A 23,889-nucleotide genomic window follows, 5' to 3' on the forward strand; every position below is an offset into this window, starting at 1 on the left:
ATGTTTTTTCTTATTGTGTACATAGTAAAACCCATGCCTTGTTTCCCTTTCCCCCTTAGTGGGAACTGTTCTTAACATATGGGTCTGGCCAATGTAGTTTCACTTTCAAAACTGGTGCTTTTCCCAAAACTCACTGACCACAACTACCCGAAGCCCCCTGAACTCAGCTGCCCGAAACCCCCCTGACCTCTGACCTCAGTTGCCCGAGACTCCCTGACCGAAGTAGGCCTCACCAGCCTTAGACAGACACACCTTAGACAGAACTGTGCTGTACATTTTTATTGTAAATCAAATATAATTCTTAGCCATTTTTAAAACCTTTTTTTTACTTTAGACATATAGTATTCAACATTACTCCTTTTGTCAGTCTTTCTATTTGGAGTTGTGCTCTTCACAAAGGCACCTAGCCAAAACGTGGGGCATTGGCTTCTGTTTCTGTTTGTTTCTGATTTTTTGAAAGAATATAATTAATTGTAAGCCTTTGGATAAGATTGCTGACACCGCAGATTATTGGGCCTCATTTTCACTTAAGGGTAATTTAGCAGACAAAGTACTCAGACATTCTTAATGGAGACAAACAGTATGTGATTGTTTGCGAGCTGCTTAGGTAAGCTAGTTGTGAGATTTCACCACTTAATGGCGTTTGGTTCCCCAATCCCAGAAACAACTTTGATTAGTTATGTGTAATTCCTAAATAGCTGTTTCTACAATTACACAACAATAAGAATGTAGATATTTATGATAACAATAAAAACAACATTTTATATTGTGTTATTAGTTATATTATTTGATATTGAATACTGCACTGTTGGGTAGGGCAAGGGCAAGTTAAGCATTTCAGTGTACTTGGGCATGTGACAAATAAAACTTGAAACCACAAGCAACATGGTGCCCAGCCCGTATAGGCATATAAGACATGATATCAAGTGTCACGTATGTGTGCACAAATCACAAAACAAAATGTTACATTAAACAAATGGAATGCATTTAACACTTAAATGCATAATTAGCAATCATAACAAAGTACAGTTTTCACCTTGTCTCTCTACACAAACAATACACTTCTCCTTCTCTACCCCAGGAAAATAAATTGGGCAATTTGTGAAGAGCCTGTGTTCATCCTGTAGTCGAACACTTCATGAGTGAGCACCAACAATTTTACCAAATATAACATGTCTCAAGTCATCATACAGAGGGCAATTAAACACAAGATGGGCTTCACTTTCTATTAACCCAAGATCACATAATACACACATTTTTCTTCTTCGGGTACTCTGTTGAATCTACCCATCTCTGGTGCCAGAGGGATTGTGCCGTATTTTAGCTGCTCACAAACTGACCAATACATATTAATATGAGTTGGTTTTATTATATGTGTTACATTTATCCTAGTCATGTCCTTGTAATCAGTGATAATGCTAGAGGTAACAAAACAATTTCCCAAGTTGGGATCAATAAAGTAATACTCCACTCTCCTCTAGCCTACTCTGGTCTACTCTACTCATATAGTCCTATTATTATTTTGGCTTATGATCTTATTCACATATGTTTCTTATACGACTTCTTTATAAAAATGCTTTATTCCATCATAGAAATGTGTAGGTTTGTAGGCTAAATAAGATTGAGTGCTGTAATCGCTCTGGATAAGAGCGTCTGCTAAATGACGTAAATGTAAAAATGTAAATGTAATGTCACATTTCTCAACCATAAAAATACTTCAAACCGGATGTAGTAACTCCAGTGCAAAAATAAGTAGCCAATACTTTCCTGTTTGTCATTCTGACCCCGGCATGAGGGGGAACTGTGTTTGTTGTACTTTTAAGGATAAATCTTTGAAATACTTTCTCAAACGTAAGTTCAGCGTTCTCTCTTGACAATGTAAAATGTTGTTCTGTCAATATACTATATTTTTATTAAATTGATTGTGAGTATCAATTCCTCAATGTGTAAGGTCAGCGACGTTCAGCTTTGTTCCCTTTGATTGGCTAATAGTTAAAAAAAAAAAGCAGTTAAGGTTAGTTAGTACTACTGTAAAAAGCTAACGTGATTTTTTTTTTTTTCAATTTTATGTTTACTATTAGCCAATCAAAGGGAATAATGCCTATGCTACTGGTTTTGCTATTCTAGTAACGTTATCTAGCTAATTGTTAGCTAATTTATCGTACTGTCTATACGGATAACGGGGCAAAAGCAACTAACGTTGGCTAGTTAAATTGTTAACATGTGTTCTGCTGGGCGAGTGCTATCGTAAACTAGATAGCTAGCTAATGTTAGATGAAAGGGGTTAGCTAGTTAGTTCAGTATCTTTGGTGTATTTTATGTGTTGCTCTGGTCTGACACGGCTGCACATAGCTGACTAAACTCATCTCACGACCTCAAGTTGAGTTTAATCGGCTGGGCTGCATGCAGACTAGACAGGCGTAACATAGCTAATGTTAGCTAGTTTGCAAATTAACTTGACGACTTGCTGCTAGCTAGTAGTACCAATAATCGGTATAACGACCACCGAATCTACAGCAGCAAATGACCAGTTTCATCTCTTACCTCATCATTCACAATGGTTATCTAGCTAAATTTGCCCAATGCTATCAAATTTTATTGGTCACACATACATGGTTAGCAGATGTTATTGCGAGTGTAGCGAAATGCTTATGATTCTAGACCCGACAGTGCAGCAGTATCTAACAGTTAACGTTCATATCTAACAATTCCACAACAAAACTTAACACACACAATCTAGTAAAGGAATGGGATGAGAATAAAAATATATAAACTATATGGATGAGCTGTGATAGAGCGGCTAAGATGCAATAGATAGTAAAGAATAGATGGTGAAAGATGCAGTATATACATATGAGATGAGTAATGCGAGATATGTAGACATTATTAAAGTGGCATTATTAAAGTGATTAGTGTTCCATTTCTTAAAGTGGCCAATGATATCAAGTCTGTAGGTAGGCACCACTGTGCTAGTGGTGGCTGTTTATCAACTGATGGCCTTGAGATAAAAGCTGTTTTTCAGTCTCTCTGTCCCAGCTTTGATGCACCTGTACTGACCTCGCCTTCTGGATGATAGCTGGGTGAACAGGTAGTGGCTCGGGTGGTTATTTTCCTTGATTATCTTTTTTTGCCTTCCTGTGACATTGGGTGTTGTAGATGTCCTGGAGGGCAAGTAGTTTGCCCCCGGTGATGCATTGTGCAGACCGCACCACCCTCTGGCAAGCTCTGCAGTTGTGGGCGGTGCAGTTGCCGTACCAGACGGTGATACAGCCAGACAGGATGCTCTCAATTGTGCACCTGTAAAAGTTAAGGGTTTTCGGTGACAAGCCAAAAACAATGTCAGCCTCCTGAGGTTGAAGAGGCGTTGTTGCCTTCTTCACCACACTGGGTGCATGGACCATTTCAGTTTGTTGGTTATATGTACACCGAGGAACTTAAAACGTTCCACCTCCACCTTAATGATGAGTTTGGAGGGTACTGTGGTGTTAAATGCTGAGCTGTATTCAATTAACAGCATTCTTACATAGGTATTCTTCTTGTCCAGATGGGATAGGGCGATGTGATGGCGATTGCATCGTCTGTGGACCTATTGGGGCGGTAAGCAAATTTGAGTGGGTCTTGGGTAACAGGTAGGGTGGAGGTGATATGATCCTTGACTAACCTCTCAAAGCACTTCATGATGACAGAAGTGAGTGCTATGGGGTGATAGTCTTTTCAGTTACCTTAGCTTTCTTGGGAACAGGAACAATGGTGGCCATCTTGAAGCATGTGGGGACAGTAGACTGGGGTAGGGATTGATTGAATATGTCCATAAACACACCAGCCAGCTGGTCTGCGCATACTTTGAGGACGCGGCTAGGGATGCCGTCTGGCGAGGGTTAACACATTTAAATGTTTTACTCACGTCGGTCACGGAGAAGGAGAGCCCACAGTCTTTGGTAGCAGGCTGTGTCGGTGGCACTGTATTGTCCTCAAAGCACGCAAAGAAGTTGTTTTAATTTGTCTGGGAGCAAGACGTCGACGTCTGCGTCTGGTTTTCTTTTTGTAGTCAGTGATTATCTTTAGACCCTGCCACATACGTCTCATGTTTGTGCCGTTGAATTGCGACTCCACTTTGTCTCTATATTAACGCTTTGCTTGTTTGATTGCCTTACGGAGGAAATAACTACACTGTTTGTATTCGGTCATATTTCCAGTTGCCTTGCCATGATTAAATGCGGTGGTACGCGCTTTCAGTTTTGCGAGAATGCTGCCATCAATCCACAGTTTCTGGTTAGGGAAGGTTTTATTAGTCACAGTGGGTACAACATCTTCTATACACTTCCTTATAAACTTGCTCACCGAGTCAGCGTATACCTCAATGTTGTTGCCTGAGGCTACCCGGAACATATCCCAGTCCACGTGATCGAAGCAATCTTGAAGCGTGGAATCCGATTGGTCAGACCAGTGTTGGATAGACCTAAGCATGGGCGCTTCCTGTTTTAGTTTTTGCCTATAGGAGGGGAGCAACAAGATGGAGTCATGGTCAGATTTGCCAAAATGAAGGCGGGGGAGGGCCTTGTATGCATCGCGGAAGTTAGAGTAGCAGTTGTCGAGTGTGTAACATATTCGTGTACTGCAATCAATATGCTGATAGAATTTAGGTAGCCTTGTTCTCTGATTAGCTTTGTTAAAATCCCCAGCTACAATAAATGCAACCTCGGGATACATGGTTTCCAGTTTACGTGAAGTTCCTTGATGGACATCTTGGTATCCGCTTGCGGGGGGATATGCACACGGCTGTGACGATAACCGAGGAGAGTTCCCTTGGGAGATAATACGGTCGGCATTTGATTGTGAGGAATTCTAGGTTAGGTGAACAAAAGGACTTGAGTTCTTGTATGTTGTTACAATTACACCATGAGTCGTTAATCATGAAACATACACCCCGCCCTTCTTACCAGAGAGCTATTTGCTTCTGTTGGCGCTTTGCACTGAAAATCCCGTTGGCTGTACGGACTCCGACAGCAAGTCCCCAGCTAGCCATGTCTCCGTGAAACCGAGTATGTTACAATCCCTGATATCTCTTTGGAATACAACTCTTGCCCTAAGTTCGTCTACTTTGTTAACTAGGGACTGAACATTAGTGAATAATATACTCGGAAGCGGTGGGTGGTGTGCACGCATCCAAAGCCTCACTAGAAGACTGCTCCGGCTCCCTCTCCTCTGACAGCATTGTTTTGGGTCGGCCTCTGGAATCAGTTGAAATGCCCAGGGAGGTGCAGTCAAAGGATCCGCTTTGGGAAAGTCATATTCCTAGTCGTAGTGCTGGTAAGTCTATCCAATAGTTCTTCCCGGCTGTATGTAGTAACACTTGAAGTTTTCTGGGCTAACAATGTAAGAAATGATACATAAAAAAACGAAATACTGCACAGTTTCCTAAGGACTTGAAGCGAAGCTGTCATCTCTATCGGCGCCATCTTGCCACCAAGTAGTTGAAGTTACTGTTCAGGATTAGTATAGCCTAACTTGGTCCATGTTGTCCCTCTGCTTCACTAGTGGCAGATGCCTAGGCGACAGTGTTCGAAAATCAAAGCGAATACTACCCTTGCATAATGATGATGACCTATTCTATTGAAATAAATAAATGTCCTACTGTCTCTATCTCTCCTCACAGGAGTCCTCCCCTCTCCATGTGCATCCCTAATGGGCGGCTGGTCTCGTATTGTGGTGCTGGATCTGTACCGAGCACTGCTCCGTGCAGGGCGCCACCTTCACTACACAGACCGCAACTGCTACCAGCGCGCCGTGGCCGGGGAGTTCCGCCGCTGCCAGGCCCTGACCGTGCCGAGTGACAAGGAGGACGCACTGAAGAAGGGCCAGTTCTTCCTCAGCAGTAGACTGGGGGGGCTAATGTAGGTGGGGGTCAACCATCCAACCACACCTTTAGCAAGACGTGCTTGTGTCAGACTACTAACAGGTAAACTATTCAGATACTTAACTGACCACCTATCCTATCGCTTTCATAAGTTAATAATACATATTTTAAAATAAAAGTTACACAGTCCTTGAGTTATGGTAATAGAACGCAAGACTCTTCACTTCTGAGTAAGTTCTTTCTTTGTTCTTCTCTCATAGTTTTCCCCTTCTAACTCTACATTCACAAAGGCAGAATGGCGGGAGTGAACGGTGACCGTAAAGGAAAGAAGGATGACAACGGGATGGGCACGGCCGTTGACTTTTTGCTCTCTAATGCCAAGCTTGTGCTTGGGGTCGGAGGAGCTGCCATGCTTGGCATTGCAACACTAGCAGTCAAAAGAGTAAGTGGGACATTCTCTAAGCAATTATTTTCTTGTAAATGTTATTATGTACGTTATTTGTCCCCAGTTGTAGGCTAAATGGGATCACGTCTCACTATTTGGCATCTGATTTCTACATCAGTAATTTTACTGTTTTTAACCACGAGTGGAAGACATGTCCATTTTATGAAACATTCTAATGGACAATAAAGCTTTTCAATTCAATCTCCTTTCAGATGTATGACCGTGCCATAAGTGCTCCGACCAGCCCTACTAAGATGGAACCATCAGGGAAAAGGAGCTGGGAGGAGCCCAGCTGGATGGGCTCGTCACAACGGGTACTTAACCATGATATGAAGTCAACAGTGAGCAGGTCACTGCAGACTCTACCCACCTCCTCCAACTCCTTTGAACCAGGTAAGGTACGCTAATGTATTTAGGGTGTCACACACAATAATGTTATTCCGCATTACAACAATCAACATTGCTCATATAACAGTTACAATCGTGCCGTTAGCTCACCCCACAGTGTGAAACGTTGCCGATGGCGCTACCAAATTGGTACTTTTTCAGTGGTGCGACTGGTTAGTACATTGTCAAGCAGGATGGTTATGTGTGTTGGCAAGGCAGAGGATGTGAGATCAAGTACCGGTAAGGATTGGTGAGCGAGGAATCTATACTGCTAAGCAGCACAGGGACGCCTGTTACACTCACACTTGCTCACACTCGTACACATTGCCTATCTGTGTTCAGAGAGGCCTGAACGCTAACACTTGGGATTGATGTAGTAGCAGGTGGTCACAGTGGGTTAGTAGTGTGTTTTCAGATGGTTTGACCTCATCTCTGTGCAGTGTTTTCTAATCCTTGGCTGTGTCTATTGATGACAGGATGGCTGATGGCAGGATGGCTGTACTTCCTGTATTGTGGGTGACGCTACTGACTCTCAGTGCTTGTTGTAGGAAGCTATAGGGTCGTTCCATTTGATTTCAATCAGTTTTTGACCGCACCTCTTTTGATTTGAACTGAACTTTCCATACATATTTGGCCATGGTTGAAGTGATCAGAAAATTACTTTTTGGACCTGAATACTAAAACATGCAGGAGAGGTGCTCGAAGTTGACCCATATTTACATACCATACCATGAGACGTCCATGTATTCATCACTTGAAAAGATTAACGGTTAAGTTTGATATAATTTAAAAGCTTGAAAACAGGGTTGCCAAACTATATTATACATTTCAGAAAAAATATTTAATTAATCTAAAAACATGTAAACTCAGATTTATTTAAAATGTTTCATATGTTGACGCTTAGACCCTAATGTATGTCATCTCAGGTGTACTGTATGTGTTGTGCCTGCCATTGGTTGAGACACAGCACACTCTTGAATACTGGGTGGGTGTCATTTTAATCATAGAAATATAATTTATAGAATGGACCCATCCCTTCAGACAGCTGCAATTTAGCTGTTACACCTTTGAAATTAATTGAATTGAAATTTGACGTTCCAATTACTACCGCAAAGATGGCCACCGGTCCACCCACCGTCGAACGTCAATTTAAATGGAATGTCTATTCTATTATCTATATTTGTGATTTCAATAGGTTTCCTATGGAAGATTGCCATTGTCATTTTAAGACAACTGATATTCCCATTCAAGTCAATATTTTCTGTGTGGACCTCTGTTAGCAGTTGATGTTACTCTTCAATAACACAGACCCCAAAGCAAATCAGGGGGAGGAAAATGGGTTTATTCTTATTCAAAGAGGACAAATTATGCAGGGAGGTAGATGGTAGATGTTCATGCTCCCCTGTCCTCAGTGATTCTCCACAGAACAAAGGGACAGGATGTCATTTTTTTAACCCAGCCCTAGCGTGTGGTTGACCAATTACAATTCCTTGCGATAAAACTGGCCAAATAACAAGTATTCAGGTTGGACCAATGAGAACGTGCCACACGTAGCTATAAGTTCAGAACTGACATTCCTAACAGATGTTGAACTGAAAGCCAATATTTCCATTGATAATTCCCTATTGACCGTTAATACTCTATTGACTTTCAGTAATTTTGACCTCTCGTCCTCTGCGTTGTGTATTTATCTTCGACATATTCATACACCTCCAATCATCTTTGTGGTTCAATTGGAAAGTTGAAATGTCAATGTCATTCCCATTTTAGTGCATTCATCAGCCAAAACATTACACCCACTCTGTATTCAAGTGCATGCTGTGTCTCAACCGATGGTGGTCTCAACATAAACCTCAGATGTAAAATAGGATCGAAGCTACAACATATGTGAAAATCTGAGTTCACACATTTTTCGATAATTGACGTTAAAGGTAAAAAAAATAAATTATTTCCTTTTTTGTTTTAAAGAAATGACCAAATAGTTTGACAATCCTATTTGTAAGCTTTTAAATGATATCAAACTGAGCCATTTTATCTTTTCAAGAGATAAAGACATACAGTGGATGTCCCATGGTATGGTGGGGTATGCAACATGAATCACATTTTGGGCACCTCTCTCTTGAATGTTTTGCCATTCAGGTCCAAAAATGTCCTTTCTGACCACTTCTACCCTTGGGCAAACATGTATGGAAAGTTATGTTCAAATTAAAAGGGGTGAAGTCAAAGCTATTGAAATTGAATGGAACGACCCTATAGTTTTGTTAGTAGAAGCCCCACTAATAGACTGATGGCTAGTTTCTATTGAACTCCATTCGATTTTTTTTTTTATGAAGTAAAAAAAAAAAATACCTCAGTCTTTTGGATGGTTCTCTTATGCCGGGTGTACACTACACAACTTACACAACTTTCAAAATCCTAACATTGCTGACTGAGCCTCTCACATTTAACGACTGTCTTTCGTGTCGTTTCTTTGTCTTCCCAACATATTGGTGCTCACACTAAACAATGTGGCACAAACCGGGGGGGGGGGGGGGGGGGTCACGCACTACAAGATTCTCAATACGGTCTGATCTCAACTAAAAACATTGTGTAGTGTATGCCCGGCTTTAGTAGTAGGCTACTCTCTGTAGGAGAGGAAAGCAGCCTCTCTCATGTTACTTGTTAGTTGGGTTTGATTTCCTGTCGTCACCCAATATCCTTCTTACTTTTGTTCTTATTTACCTCCCATGCCCTTTCAACATATTTGATTTATTTATTTCATTATTAAAGTGTCTGGCATCATCAGAATGTCCAGCCCACATGGGCTTATATACACTGTATATGCCGATATTATTATTATTATTATTATTATTATTATTTTACCCATACCTGCACATTCCTAACCTCTGCCTGTCATGGCTGTATCCCCCTCAGACTGCATGCGGAGGGCGACGGGGCGGGGACGTAGCGCTGCAGGGGAGACCGACCTCCTCCGGGCCAGGATGCGCCTCTCCTTACAGGAGAAACTGTGGGAGTTCTACCAGGAGCAAGTGGCCATCCCCGCTGAGGAGCAGGCCACAGCCCGCCGGGCTGCCCTGGACATCTGCGCTGAGCTGAGGATCTTCCTGCACGGCAAGCTGCCAGACATGCCCCTCCGAGAGATGTACCTCAGCGGCAGTCTCTACGATGACCTGCAGGTAATAAGAGGGTAGGAGTAGGACAATTGTATTATCCCTCCGGGTGATAAAGGATAAAGATCTCACTTCACAGGCTTAGGAGTGTTGTGACCACAAACAATGCTTTTTATCTCCGTGCCTGTCTCTGGGTTTGAAATGTTGTGGTTTACAAGAATAAAATTATTTGCTCTCTCTGTCTTTCTCTCCCACTCTTTCTCAGGTGGTGACAGCGGATCACGCTCAGCTCATGGTCCCTCTGACCCTGGAGAAGAACCTGTGGTCGTCAGTGCCCGGTGAGGACACCATTATGAATGTTCCGGGCTTCTGGCTGATTCGCAGGGAGAACCTGGAATACTTCCCCCGAGGCAGCAGCTACTGGGACCGCTGCATGGTAGGAGGCTACCTCTCCCCCAAGTCTGTCCTGGAGGTGTTCGAGAAGCTGGTGGCGGGCTCCATCAACTGGCCGGCCATCGGCAGCGTTCTGGACTACGTGATCCGGCCAGTGGTTCCCTCGGAGACGCTCACCCTGGAGATCCAGTACAAGACGGACCGCCATCTTTATGTGGACTTCCTGCCTTTGCTGGTGATGGACGACGGCACCTCGCTGATCGCCAAACCACACAGGCTGGCCGCCGAGCGCCACGAAAACCTTTGGCGGCAGAGCTTCCGCGTGGCGGAGACTGCGCGCCTGCGGGCGCTGGACCAGGAGGACGGTGGCTGCCGCTGCGCCTGCCTCAAGGTGACTAAAGCTGTGTGCAAGCTGAACCCCGCCCTGGCGCACCTGTCGGCCAGTCAGCTCACCAGCGCCATACTGCTGCTCAGCGAGAAGGAGGGCGACTGGACCCAGGAGGCGCTGGCTGACCGCTTCCTGCAGTTGCTCCGCTCGCTAGTGGGACACCTAGAGGCCGGGAGGCTCCCCTGTGCACTGATCCCCAAGGTCAACCTGTTCTGTGAGCTGACGCCAATGGAAGTGGATGAGCTAGGATATACCCTCTACTGTTCCCTCTCTGACCCAGAGGGACTCCTAAAGACTCCTCATTCTGACTGAGTCTGGTCATGGGTTCTAGGGTTTAGGACAGATGGTATATAATTCTAACTAAGATTCCATACTGCAGAAAAGGATATGTAATTCATATGTGCTTCACACATGGACCATGTCCCCTGTGACCACGTTGCTGTGTGATTGATTCAACATCACGTCTCTGGAGTCACTGTTTCATCAATCAATATGTTTCTCTTGTACTTTTTTTATTTGCGTAATTATGTTTGTGATAAAGTAGAAATGCAAAATCAACCACTTTTTAGTATGGGGGTTTAACAACATTTCTTTGACATGCAAGCCATATCTGCTAAATTCAAATGCAGGATCATCCAAATACCAGTTAAACCTCAGATGATGAAACCAGTCTCTTCATAATGGTGCACGTAAGCCGTTTATAAATAGTACTGTTCAGAGGGGTATACTACAAAGCATGATCAAGAGTTAGCCAGCCAACTTGCCTAGATATCCTAAAATTACTTTTAAAAAATGTAGAAAGATAGTCTTCAAATGGGCTTGGTCTAAGTTAAGCTTTCTTAATGAACCAAAAAAAATCGACAGTTATTTCTGGTTGTTTATCAAAGTTGAACCTGCTTCGTAGTATACCCCTTGGGTTAGGACTCAGTGTTTGCTGAACTGGGGATTGCATCATTGGCTAATATTATGTTACCATAATATTATGTAACCAATTTGGAATGAATGGTGTCGGGAAAAAAATTATAATTAATAAATATAATATATATGGGAATGGAAATTGGGGTCTATTTGAAAGATATTTTGTTAGCTCCATCCTCAGATTGCAGGTCTTTCAAACGGTGAGATTATGATGGGTAACATTAGTCTAATGCTAGTTAATAACATGTCTGAACAGGGGCATGAAAGATCTCAGTCAAATGAACAAGCCTCAATAATCGGCTCTAGCATTATTGGTCTCTACATACACTACCGGTCAAAAGCTTTAGAACACCTACTCATTCAAGGGTTTATCTTTTATTTTTACTATTTTCTACGTTTTAGAATATTAGTGACGACCTCAAAACTATGAAATAGCACATATGGAATCATGTAGTAACCAAAAAATTGTTAAACAAATCAAAATGTATTTTGTATTTGAGATTCTTCAAATAGCTACCCTTTGCCTTGATGACAGCTTTGCACGCTCTTGGCATTCTCTCAACCAGCTTCACCTGGGATGCTTTTCCAACAGTCTTGAAAAAGTTCCTACATATGCTGAGCACTTGTTGGCTGATTTTCCTTCACTCTGCGGTCCGACTCATCCCAAACCATCTCAATTGGGTTGAGGTGATTGTGGAGGCCAGGTCATCTGATGCAGCACTCCATCACTCTCCTTCTTGGTAAAATAACCCTTAAACACCCTGGAGGTGTGTTGGGTCATTGTTCTGTTGAAAAACAAATGATAGTCCCACTAAGCCCAAACCAGATGGGATGGCGTATCGCTGCAGAATGCTGTGGTAGCCACACTGGTTAATTGTGCCTTGATTTCTAAATAAATCACAGACATTGTCAACAGCAAAGCACCCCCACACCATAACACCTCCTCCTCCATGCTTTACGGTGGGAAATACACATGCGGAGATTATCCGTTCACCCACACCCCGTCTCACAAAGACACGGCGGTTGGAACCAAAAATCTCCAATTTGGACTCCAGACCAAAGGACAAATTTCCACCGGTCTAATGTCCATTGCTCGTGTTTCTTGGCCCAGGCCAGTCTCTTCTTCTTATTGGTGTCCTTTAGTAGTGGTTTCTTTGCAGCAATTTGACCACGAAGAACTGATTTCACAGTCTCCTCTGAACAGTTGATGTTGAGGTGTGCCTGTTACTTGAACTCTGATTTTATTTGGGCTGCAATTTCTGAGGCTGATAACTCTAATGAACTTATCCTCTTCAGCAGAGTTAACTGGGTCTTCCTTTCTTGGAATTTCTTGGAATTTTCCTTATTGACTGACCTTCATGTCTTAAACTAATGGACTGTAATTTATTTTTGCTTATTTGAGCTATTCTTGCCATAATATGGGCTTGGTTTTTTACCAAGTAGGGCTATCTTCTGTATACCACCTCTACCTTGTCACAACACAACTGATTGGCTCAAACGCATTAAGAAATAAATAAATTCCACAAATTAACTTTTAATCAAGAGTGTGCAAAGCTGTCATCAAGGCAAATGGTGGCTATTTGAAGAATCTGAACTATATAAAATCTATTTTGATTTGGTGTAACACTTTTTTTTGGTTACTGCATGATTCCATGTGTTATTTCATAGTTTTGATGTCTTCACTAATATTCTACAATGTAGAAAATAGCAAAAATAAAGAAAAACCCTTGAATGAGTAGACGTTATAAAACGTTTGACCGTTAGTGTATATAGCTTACTATTTAGCTGAGACTTGGAGGCAGGGTGCTTATTACACTCTGACATGAGATGCCAGTTCAGATGGACAGATAGTTTGGTGACACCGTCAGTACTGCCACCCCTAACAAGGTAAATTGTCTTAAGCACTGTTGTGGTCCACGAGAAAACAAGACCAGTGAGTGGGACATGGCAGAGGTTGTTCTTCTACTGCAGGGCACTTATAGTACTGTAGAATGGTATCGGAAAATTTTCGCTGTAGCCAACTGTTCTCGTCATGCATGGCAAGGCTAGAAGAGTTGCTTACACTGCATACAGTATGGGACCAGGTAACACTTAAAGTAGGCTACCACTGTGTAAATGGATAGAATGTAATATTGACTATGTGAGCCGCCCCTAAAGCAAATAAATGATTGTGGTACGACTGAAATCTTGACATTCTTGAGTTAAAAAAGAACATGTTCCCCCACTTTTTTTTATCTTTTTTTTGGCGAGTTCTTGAAGTGAGTTATTTTTTTTTTTCAATTCAACTTGCAGTTATATTTCTGAAATTGTAGCAAACTTTGCAAGGGTGGAGGCTGCTGAGGGGAGGACGGCTCAATAATGGCCGGAATGGAGTGAATGGTATCAAACACATTAAGCAGCCTCCACTGGTGGAAGCATCCTCTAAGGCCTATTGTATAAATCACGTAGAGGTTTCTATCTTCGTGGGATTTAAATTGCGGATGATTTGTGTGTTTTCTAGGAGTCCTCCCACAAAGTTGTTGAATGAAAGAAGGTTGAGAAATAAGAATATATACTTTCATGTTAGGTAGGTTTGCTGTTTGCATGAGTAAGAATACCAATGTAGAAAGTTAACCATACATTGAGTTATTGTTATACACCATCTTTGTACTGTAAGATGAAATGCTTGACCTATATGTTAATTCATAGGTCTTTGTTAGGTAAAAGTGGTTGTTGCATACCTTGTATGAAAAATCTGCCATGACTTTCTCCTACTCATAACACAAAATGGTTGGTGTGCATTTGCAAATTAAACTTTGTGATAGTTGGGATGTTATAAGCTGAGAGGAAATTTATCAAAAACAGTGCGCCTCTTTGTCGGTCGCTGTGAAAAAATTATTTGTTTCCAGTTGCACATACTTTGGCTTTCTGGTCTGATCTTGCTTCAGTGGCCCCTACTGGTATAAGGTAACTCTTGCTCAGTCATGATACAGTGTCTTCAGAAAGCAATCATACCTCTTGACTTCTTCCACATTTTGTTGTGTTACAGCCTCAATTCAAAATGTATTAAATATATATTTTTCTCACCCATCTACAGACAATACCCCATAAATGAGAAAGTGAAAACATGTTTTTAGAATGGTTTTGCAAATGTATTAAATGAAATACAGAAATATATAATTTATGTACGATTCACACCCCTTAGTCAATACATCTTAGAATCTCTTGGCAGCGATTACAGCTGTGTCTTTCTAGGTAAGTCTAAGCGCTTTGCACAACAGGATTGAACATTTATCTGCACTTTTGTTTTTTTTATTCTTCAAGCTCTGTCAAGTTGGTTGTTAATTTTAGCTAGACAGCCATTTTCAAGTCTTGCCATAGATCTTCAAGCCGATTTATAAGTCAACTGTAACTAGGCCACTCAGGAACATTCAATGTCGTCTTTTTGGCCTTGTTTTTTAGGTTATTGTTCTGCTGAAAGGTGAATTTGTCTCCTAGTGTCTGTTGGAAAGCAGACTGAACCAGGTTTTCCTCTAGGATTTTGCCTTTGCTTAGGTCTATTGTTTCTTTTTTTGAATCCAAAAAAACTCCCTAGGCCTTGCCGATGACAAGCAGACCCATAACATGATGCAGCCACCGCCATGCTTGAATATATGAAGAGTGGTACTCTATGTGCTGCTTGATTTGCCCCAAATATAACGCTTTGTATTCAGGATATAAAGTTGATTTCTTTGCCAAAGTTCTTGCAGTTTTGATTCAGTGCCTTATTGCAAACAGAATGCATGTTCTGGAATATTTTTATTCTGTACAAGCTTTCTTCTTTTCACTCTGTCATTTAGGTTAGTATTGTGGAGTAACTACAATGTTGTTGATCCATCCTCAGTTTTCTCCTATCGCAGCCTTTAAACTCTGTAACTGTTTTAAATACACCATTGATAAACCATCCAAAGTGTAATTAATAACTTTCACCATGCTCAAAGGGCTATTCAATGTCTGCTTTTTTTTTTACTCATCTACCAATAGATGCCTTTCTTTGCGAGGCATTGGAAAACATCCCTGGTCTTTGGGGTTGAATCTGTGTTTGAAATTCACAATTATCTGCAAGGGACCTTGCAGATAATTGTGTGTGGATTACAGAGATGAGGTAGTCGTTCAAAAATCATGTTAAACACTTCTGCATAGAGTCCATGCAACTTATGTGACTTTTTACTCAAATTTATTTAGGCTTCCCATGACTGAGTTGAATACTTATTGACTCAAGACATTTCAACTTTTCATCTGTGGAAAAAGTCTAGGGTTGTGAATACTTTCTGAAGACACTGTATGTGTGGCTCATTTCTCAAAGAGCTACTTTGGCCGAGGACGCGTGGGCTATATTCCAATATCCACTTCATCATACCACTTATTTGGAATGCATGCCCAACCCTATACATTGCTTCATTCTTAGTGGTATGTTAGTGTGGATATTGGAACAAAGGTGTGTTCGGTTTAGAGACATTTCCCTTATTTATGATAGTTCCATTAACTTTACACTTAGACACAAGGTATTTTTGGGGTATTCATCTTGGTGCTCACTGTGTGCATTTAAGGACTCTGGTAAACCCACATTGAAAGACAGCCAGGGTTCAACTCGGTCAACACCAGATTATGTTCAGCAGACAGGGATTTAAACCAGGTCAGGTGGCAGCTATAACCATCCCATGCCAAGATGTCCAATCACAAGCGTTCAAGATTGTTATGCAAATATGCATCATTATCACTTTGCTCATCTGTGATAGAAAAAAATCTATCTTCCCAATTACCACAATATTGGCTCACACAGGTAGTCTTCTAGGAGTGGAGGGTGTGCTTTGGTACAGTAGTGCATTATACAACAAAATCTGTGTAGAGATGAGTATTTGACTATTTATTGTACTTTTGTAACCAGAAAGTGTTTTGCAATGCTACCACCACAACCACAGTGTTCTGAAGTGCTTTATTCTGGATGTACTGAATTCATGGGACTTACTATAAATAGAGGATGTGTGTGTGCAGATTTGTCTTTGTTTGCAGACCTGACTTCAACTATAATTTCTGTGCTGTTGGAGTCATTTTGCCATGCAAGTTTGTTACATCTTATGAAGCCCAAAGTAGACAACTACATCTACCTTGTGGATTTCAGCCTAGTGACGATATGCTTGCAGGCAATGTATGTTTTTATGACGGTTTTCTATTTAATTTTAGCTCTGGAACTGAATGGTACACAGCACTTTGTATTCTCTGATAAATGTTGCAGCAGATGTTTGTAATTTAAAATAAGTAAATCATTTCAAATCATGAGGCTTGTAGGGAAAATAATCTTTGGGTAGGATACAGCAGCAGGTGAAGCAACAGGTAGCTAGCTGGCTGCTGGCAAAGATGGAAATTAGTAAATGTTCAACTAATTGGCAAGTAAAATTGTGTCTAGATTTTGAAACCAGCTAGTAAATCTGGCCTACTAACTCAGTTGACCAGTGCTTAAAATCCTTAATTTTAAATCCCTACACCTGTAATAGGGAAAGGGGTGGGGTTGTGACATTTGGTTGGGTCAATTTCCTTCCCTGTACTTAACACATTTGTACAGCTTCTTTAAGGGCACTTACCCTTAGTTTGTCTGCCGAAGCATACGCAAAAAAAAAATTAGATGCAGTTCATTCTGGAAAAAGATTGATTTTTATTTAATAAATGCACTTATTTCAAATCGGTTAGAATCACCTGATCCTGTAATGCATTACTTTTTAGGCTATAACAGAAGCATTGTGGTCTTGGTCAACATACAAGAGTAAATGTACACATGACATTGTTTCACAACCCTTGATAGTATTACTGGACCCTGGTACATAGTTAAATTCACTGGACATCAGTTTTGTTAAATCAATGATATGCATGCCATCTTCTGCTTCATCTACAAAGGAAATGTATTTTGAGTAAAGACGTGCATTCAGTAATCTGCTTTCCAAAAACAAAGTGGTTGCATTGTCAGAAAGGAGATAGTGTATCTTTGCAGCAATGTTGCATCACTTTATCTTCATACAAAACACCAAGCTGAACTGCCTACAGCAGCTCATATCAGTCTCGTTCTGCAACTATTTATTAATCATTCACCCAACTCACATTAACACTTATTGGTCTTAAAATAACATTTTTAACCCCCCCCCCCCAAAAAAAAAGGGCCCACAAGAAGCAAAACAGACAAGGAACAAAGCAAAGGTACCCCTTTGGAGTTCGTTCATTTTGGTGGTGTGCTTTTCCTCCTAATTCAGCATGATCTGTGAGGATTTGATAGGTACTAGCTCCACCTTGGTTTCATAAGCCCACTATATTGCTTATACTCAAATCTCCACAAGTGGCTAGGGGCTGTTTTTTCTCCCTTCTACTTTGCGGGGGCGAACCCCATGCGGTCTGCGTCCCTGTCAAACACGCTGTAGTAGCGTCCAATGAACACATCTCCCAGGATCCACAGCGGTCCAGCCGGAGGAGGGATGTCCATTGCCATGAAGCCTGACAGACAGATTTTTAGACCCATCTGGGACTCCTGCAGCACATAGGGGAGAAGCTTTGAATGATTTGTCACTTCAACCCATCTACAGGTATGTCCACAAAATGAAATAGATAATACATTTTCTAGATGTAATAAAATGCATCTCTATGCATGCGAACTGTGATTAACTGTTTAATTCATGCTGATTGATGCCAAATTTCTGACTATTTTCTCTGGCAGGCAGGCAGGCCGGCCACAGTGAACACTGATCAGAAGGTGTAATTTACCTTCAGGATATAGTCATCTCCAGTCAAGTTGAACATCTTCCCTCCCAGGTTGAATGCGATGACAGGGAGAGATGGAACCTTCTTACAGTCAATCCAATACTGAGAGGAAGTGAAAGTAAGTTAAAAAATAATTGCATGTACTTCACAAATCAAAACTTAACTTCTGTCAGTATAATACAAATAAACAACTGAGGTTACAAGAAAATAGAGCCTTACCAAGCATGATTGAAATCTTTTGTTGACCATTCAGGAGAACTAAAACAAGAGGTTGGAACTGACAGAACAGGTAGACATTTAGTCTACAGACTCCTCTACCTACCTCTCCCATCAGTAGAGGCAAGGCTCCGATGGCCTTGTGCAGCACCCTGACCTCCTCTGCAGGGCCGATGATGAGGGATGTTCCCGTGTCAACAATCGCCTGGCAACCGGCCTTGCACAGCGTTAGCTGGTTGCCCACTTCCACACTGCAGAGCACCAATTAGCTGCGATCACTCACGACTATATTATCTTTATAACTTCTGTGTGCGATTTTATAAATCGGTTCAAGGACATGCATCTGGTGTAATAGAAGCAATTATTGTTACCATGATTGTCTTTGATTATTTACATTTTATTTACATGAAGATTGCTATTTTTCTATTCACTATAATGGGGACCCTGCTTTATGGAAACGGCATGCAGTACTCCGTCAGCCTTGAACTTCATGGCTTCAATGAGATGGCAGTTCTCCTCTTGAATGGATATTATAATAGAGCCTCTGTGTAGATGAGAACCAAGTTGCTTACTTGCTCATCTCGATCTGCCAATAGGCCTTGCGTGTGACGTTGACATAGTGCAGGTCTCCAGTGTAGTACAGTGGGTCCGTGCCTCCCAGCATCAGCTCTCCTCCTACAGCAGCCAATGGATCTCTAAGGAACAGGATATCAAAGGGGTTACAAGGTATTAGTTCATTGGATAAATCTACTAGTGCACTGGAAGAGGGTCTTGATCGTCAATCTAATATCAGATGAGAAAATGTATTGCCTCAACCCCATTGAAGCTAGTGACGACAAGAATACAAGGTTGTACAAGTTATGAAAAATGAATTGAATTACCCTGTGGTTTATGTTCATAGACTTTACCCACAAAAAGGAAGCCATTTTAAAGCTGCACACATGCAACTTTTTGGGTGACCCAACCAAATTCACATGTAAACGTGAGTTATAGATCTGTCATTCTCATTGCAAGCAAGTCTAAGCAGTAGATATGTTCTATGTGCACTATTTCTATGCTTCCATTAAGTTGTTGTTGCATCTTACTTTCAGTTTTGTACACCATTAGGCAGCTGAAAATATAATATTTTTGGTAAAATGGAAAATATAGTTTGACATCGGTTTAGATGGTACAATGATTCTCTACACTGACGTGCTTGTTGTCACAAACTGAAATTAGGTTAACTATTTCACTTCCTTGTTTCTGAGGAAATATGACAGCAAATGTAGTTAAAGAATTTCAGGATAACAGTTCAAATATCCCAGTTCAAATACAAGAAACTCCTTTCAGTTGACCTCCACCAACAGTGAACAGGACAAAAGTTTTAAAACAAATCACAAGTCAACAAACCACACATTGACCTAGGGCCCTCAGTAAGAATGTATTCAAAAAGGTAAAATCCCTAAAACCAACCAACCTGCTAATATAGAAGGAAAATATGTTCTGAGGCAACAGCTTGGCAGCCATGGCAGTGTCAAACACAGGGGTTATATTGTTGACAGATATGGTAGGGTAGCCCATGCCCAGTACCCCGTCAAAGCGTGCCACTGCAAACGTGATGCCAGGTTGCTTTACAGCCTCACCAAACTGTTGACCAGTGACCTGCATACCAGCCAACTGAGAGAGGGATGGAATGAAGAACAGGAAGTGTGATGTACAAAGCAGACTTCTTGAACACTAAAACAGTGAGGTTTACAGACAATACACAGTAAGGAATGGTATGCAGACTATGCTCCACATTCAATCACTTAAAATGGACAGTGGTAAAATTACACAAAAATGCTGTGGATTTGCCCACTTAAATTAGAGGAATGCAAATGAACAATGGACAGCACAGAACAGTTCACTTACAGAGACAGTGTCCCCACTGATGAACCCAGACAAGCTTCCTCTGCCATACTGGATGGAGAACTTGGTGCCATTCTGAACGTATGTGCTCGACTTCTTGGAGTTATAACGATGGTGGAGCCCTAAGCAGAGGTGTAGATAAAGGTCACACCTTTCTCAGATTGTTTTGTATGAAAAGGAATGCCATTTATCCAAACAGGTCCTTCATGATGCATTAAAAAGATGAATATGACTTCCAATGCCAAAGCATGGCTGAGCAAACAAGGTATTTGCAACTTTAGCTTCTGCACCCATCTCATGATTATATGATAGGAGACTCAGCAGGTAGTAAAACCATGTTATTATTAGTGAAGTGCATAGCCACGGGAAGTAGTTTGGGGGTGGGGGTGCTGCATCGACAGGATGCAAAAAACCCGTGCTGTAGACATCTATATTGTCTGCTAATACAGGACTAGTGAAGGCCCAGTGCACTAGTGTGACATTTTTTTTCAAGTAAATGTATTTGTATTTCAATGTTCACAAGCATTTGTAACATGAGTCCGATAATTATCTGTACAAAACAGTTAATCTGATAAAATGGCACTGACAGAGATGGCAGCATAGCGGCTAGCTCTTAGGAAACTTTGCAGTATTTGTTATTTATGTACTATTTTTTACATTATTAGCTTAGGAAATCTTTTGTGTCATTACATACAGCCGGGAAGAACTATTGGATATTAGAGCGGCGGTAACTCACCAGAACTACCAGCATTACAACCAGGAATACTACTTCCCTGGATTATATCCTTTGTTCACTTTCCCCAGAGAAATTGAACTTATTCCAGAGGCCCGACCCAAAACATCGCTGGCGGAGGAGAGGCACTTGAGACGGCGCACACACCACCCACGGCTTACAAGTATATTACTCGCTAATGTTCAGTCTTTGGATAACAAAGTTGATGAGCTTAGAGCAAGGATTTCTCTCCAGAGAGACATCAGGGCCTGTAACATACTTTGTTTCACTGAAACATGTCTCTCTCGGGATACTCTGTCAGAGTCGATAAAGCCAGCAGGATTCTCACTACGTCGCGCAGACAGGAATAAATATCTCTCCGGGAAGCAGAAGGGCGGAGGGGTGTTTCGTGATTAACGACTCATTGTGTAATTCTAGGAACATACAGGAACTCAAGTCCTTTTGTTCACCCGACCTAGAGTACCTCAATTAAATGCTGACCATAATATCTCCTAAGAGAACTATCCTCCGTCATTGCCACGGCTGTTTTACATCCCATCTCAAGCCATTACCTCAACAGCCATCAAATAACTTCCCTGGACTTTATGCAAACCACATATCCTGAAGCTGCATTTATTGTAGCTGGGGATTTTAACCAAGTAAATGCTGCCGAAGTTCTATCAACATATCTACTGTACTACTCGTGCTGCTAAGACTCTCGACCATTGCTATTCAAACTTCCGGAATTCTTACAAGGCCCTCCCCCGCCATCTTTTCTGCAAATCTGACCACGACTCCATCTTGCTCCTCCCGTCCTATAGGCATAAACTCAAACAGGAAGTACTCGTGCTTCGAACTATTCAATGCTGGTCTGACTAAATCGGAATCCACGCTTCAAGATTGCTTTGGCCGACGTGTTATACTCACGTCGGCCACGGAGAAGGAGAGCCCTCAGTCCTTGGTAATTTGTTTATTTAAATTGACTGATTTCCTTATATGAACTAACTCAGTAACATCGTTAATTGCTGCATTTTTCCCCCCAGCACCCCTACTTCCTGCGGCTATGGTGAAGTGCAGTGAATGCAATAATAGACTGACTCACAACACGCGACATCCAGGAAGGAGCAGTGAATGGAGGGCACCCACAGGTTGGAGGAGCCAGTGTCAAACAGCACAGTAAAATCCTGGGGTGGTGTGCCTATGCTGATCACCCCATAGTACTGAGCCTGTAGAGAGATTTGATACAAACAACATTCATATGATAAATACATATTCCTAAGTCTATACTACAGTTCTCTTCTCCTCACTCATAGGGAGAGAGATTCTGAATGTGCAAGCTTTATTCAACCAAACATACATACATACATACATACATACATACATACATACATACATACATACATACATACATACATACATACATACATACATACATGATCTTCAATCTGGGCCATGATTAGAAGATTGGCCATGTTATGAAGGGTTGGAACAAAAGCCTGCACACCCAACTCCTGGAGAACCCTGGCTTTATTTATTATTGCTTCAGTCAGCCTAGAACAAACTAGAGTTAACCCAGGCCTAGTGACAATATCCACTTACATCCATGAAGTTGGTGAGTCTCTCAACTGGCACTTTCGGGCTCGGAGCGTTTATTGGTACGTTAGCTCCTGCACCACAACCGGTCTTGGCCATGTCCTGGAGTTGTTCAAAACTCATCCCATTGTCACTCATCAGGCGGCGCATACTGCGCGTCTTGTGGAGGGGAATTCTAAGGGCAAATATGTATGATAAGGAAAGATACCGTTTTTGTCGTAATTTGTTTAACGAATAATGCAGAACTCGTGCGCTCTACTTCCTGTTTTATACAAGTGTTCTACTGATGACCCCATTCATGTACGAGCAGCTTGGTTCTTTTTTTTAATGTACAATCTATGTTAACCTCAATGCAAACTAGATGTCATGGACATGCTAGCGTTATGGAAACGTTCTACGTGTGCAACAAAATCTGAACCACATGTGCCTAAACAAACATGCATGTAATAATAATTGCATAATGTCAGGAAATTAAACTACCCCAGAGATAGCCTATTCTCACAGGATGGCGTAAGAGTAATTCCTTAAGTTATTCAAAAATGTCCCAAACAGTAGACAAATATTTTACCTTATAATAGCAGAGCTGTGCGCTATCAACAGCGCGATGGTTATATACAATATTTTAAGACACTTCATATTCTGTCTTTGATAAACCAACTGGATAGTAAGTTATTTTACTTTAGGCAAGAATCTAGGACGTCCAAACCGTCTGTCCACAGAAGACCCGAGCACTATCAAATCTACGCACTAAACCCAGTTATATCCGTATGTCTTTCGGTGATTTCCGTAAACACTCGGTTTTCTTCACTCGGCCCAACCCTGATTGGAGAGAGCACAAAAATTAGACGGTTTTATTGGCTAGTAAAGTGTCCATCCTTTTAAATTGGTCCAGTGCAATCGGGGTACTTTGGACGTCCGGAGTGGACGTGTTTTTGTTTTATACTGCACAGTTGATTCAAATTATAAAAGCTTGGGGGGATCCCCGATAGCACCGACCATTTTAAATCACACCAACTGAACCGTGTGGCTCAGTTGGTAGCGCATGGTGTTTGCAAGGCCAGGGTTGTGGGTTCGATTCCCACGGGGGACCAGTACGGAAAGAAAATGTAGGAAATGTATGCTTTCACTACTGTAAGTCGCTCTGGATAAGAGTGTCTGCTAAATGACTCAAATGTAAATGTAAAATGACAAGTCGTTGTCTCAGGGTCACGAGATACACGG

General features: G+C 41.6%; 2 protein-coding genes across 3 annotated transcripts; one reads left to right on the forward strand and one right to left on the reverse strand.

Moving 5' to 3' along the window:
- Positions 1 to 1,745: 1,745 nt before the first annotated feature.
- LOC106607448 (mitochondrial dynamics protein MID51) lies at positions 1,746 to 17,675 on the forward strand. 2 transcript variants are annotated; one of them, XM_014204406.3, is made up of 6 exons: positions 1,746 to 1,851; positions 5,657 to 5,959; positions 6,118 to 6,299; positions 6,515 to 6,695; positions 9,603 to 9,865; positions 10,065 to 17,675. In XM_014204406.3, exons 3-6 carry the CDS (start codon positions 6,153 to 6,155, stop codon positions 10,890 to 10,892), a joined length of 1,419 nt encoding a protein of 472 aa, XP_014059881.1. In that variant the 5' UTR covers positions 1,746 to 1,851; positions 5,657 to 5,959; positions 6,118 to 6,152; the 3' UTR covers positions 10,893 to 17,675. The 2 variants fall into 2 exon arrangements, with proteins under 2 accessions (XP_014059881.1, XP_082832833.1); XM_082976707.1 differs by having other exon boundaries at positions 6,148 to 6,299.
- Positions 17,150 to 23,469, reverse strand: LOC106607447 (cathepsin D). Its single transcript, XM_014204401.3, has 9 exons — positions 23,237 to 23,469; positions 22,675 to 22,843; positions 22,178 to 22,301; positions 20,367 to 20,485; positions 19,933 to 20,132; positions 19,049 to 19,171; positions 18,583 to 18,727; positions 18,264 to 18,362; positions 17,150 to 18,030 (listed from the first exon to the last, which is right to left on the reverse strand). Exons 1-9 carry the CDS (start codon positions 23,302 to 23,304, stop codon positions 17,869 to 17,871), a joined length of 1,209 nt encoding a protein of 402 aa, XP_014059876.1. The 5' UTR covers positions 23,305 to 23,469; the 3' UTR covers positions 17,150 to 17,868.
- Positions 23,470 to 23,889: the final 420 nt, after the last annotated feature.

This window comes from Salmo salar, chromosome 06 (assembly GCF_965601325.2).
Source record: "Salmo salar chromosome 06, fSalSal1, whole genome shotgun sequence".
Taxonomy (NCBI): domain Eukaryota; kingdom Metazoa; phylum Chordata; class Actinopteri; order Salmoniformes; family Salmonidae; genus Salmo; species Salmo salar.

What these genes read in the sequence shown, in the direction of transcription:
- LOC106607447 (XM_014204401.3), bottom strand. Translation starts at nt 23,304, where the DNA reads ATGAAGTGTCTTAAAATATTGTATATAACCATCGCGCTGTTGATAGCG. An exon ending in TCAGTGGGGACACTGTCTCT is followed by an intron (nt 20,133 to 20,366) that starts GTAAGTGAACTG and finishes TCCCTCTCTCAG; the next exon opens with TTGGCTGGTATGCAGGTCAC. An exon ending in GAGATGACTATATCCTGAAG is followed by an intron (nt 18,031 to 18,263) that starts GTAAATTACACC and finishes TATGTGCTGCAG; the next exon opens with GAGTCCCAGATGGGTCTAAA.
- LOC106607448 (XM_014204406.3), top strand. Translation starts at nt 6,153, where the DNA reads ATGGCGGGAGTGAACGGTGACCGTAAAGGAAAGAAGGATGACAACGGG. An exon ending in CAACACTAGCAGTCAAAAGA is followed by an intron (nt 6,300 to 6,514) that starts GTAAGTGGGACA and finishes ATCTCCTTTCAG; the next exon opens with ATGTATGACCGTGCCATAAG. An exon ending in CTCCAACTCCTTTGAACCAG is followed by an intron (nt 6,696 to 9,602) that starts GTAAGGTACGCT and finishes TATCCCCCTCAG; the next exon opens with ACTGCATGCGGAGGGCGACG.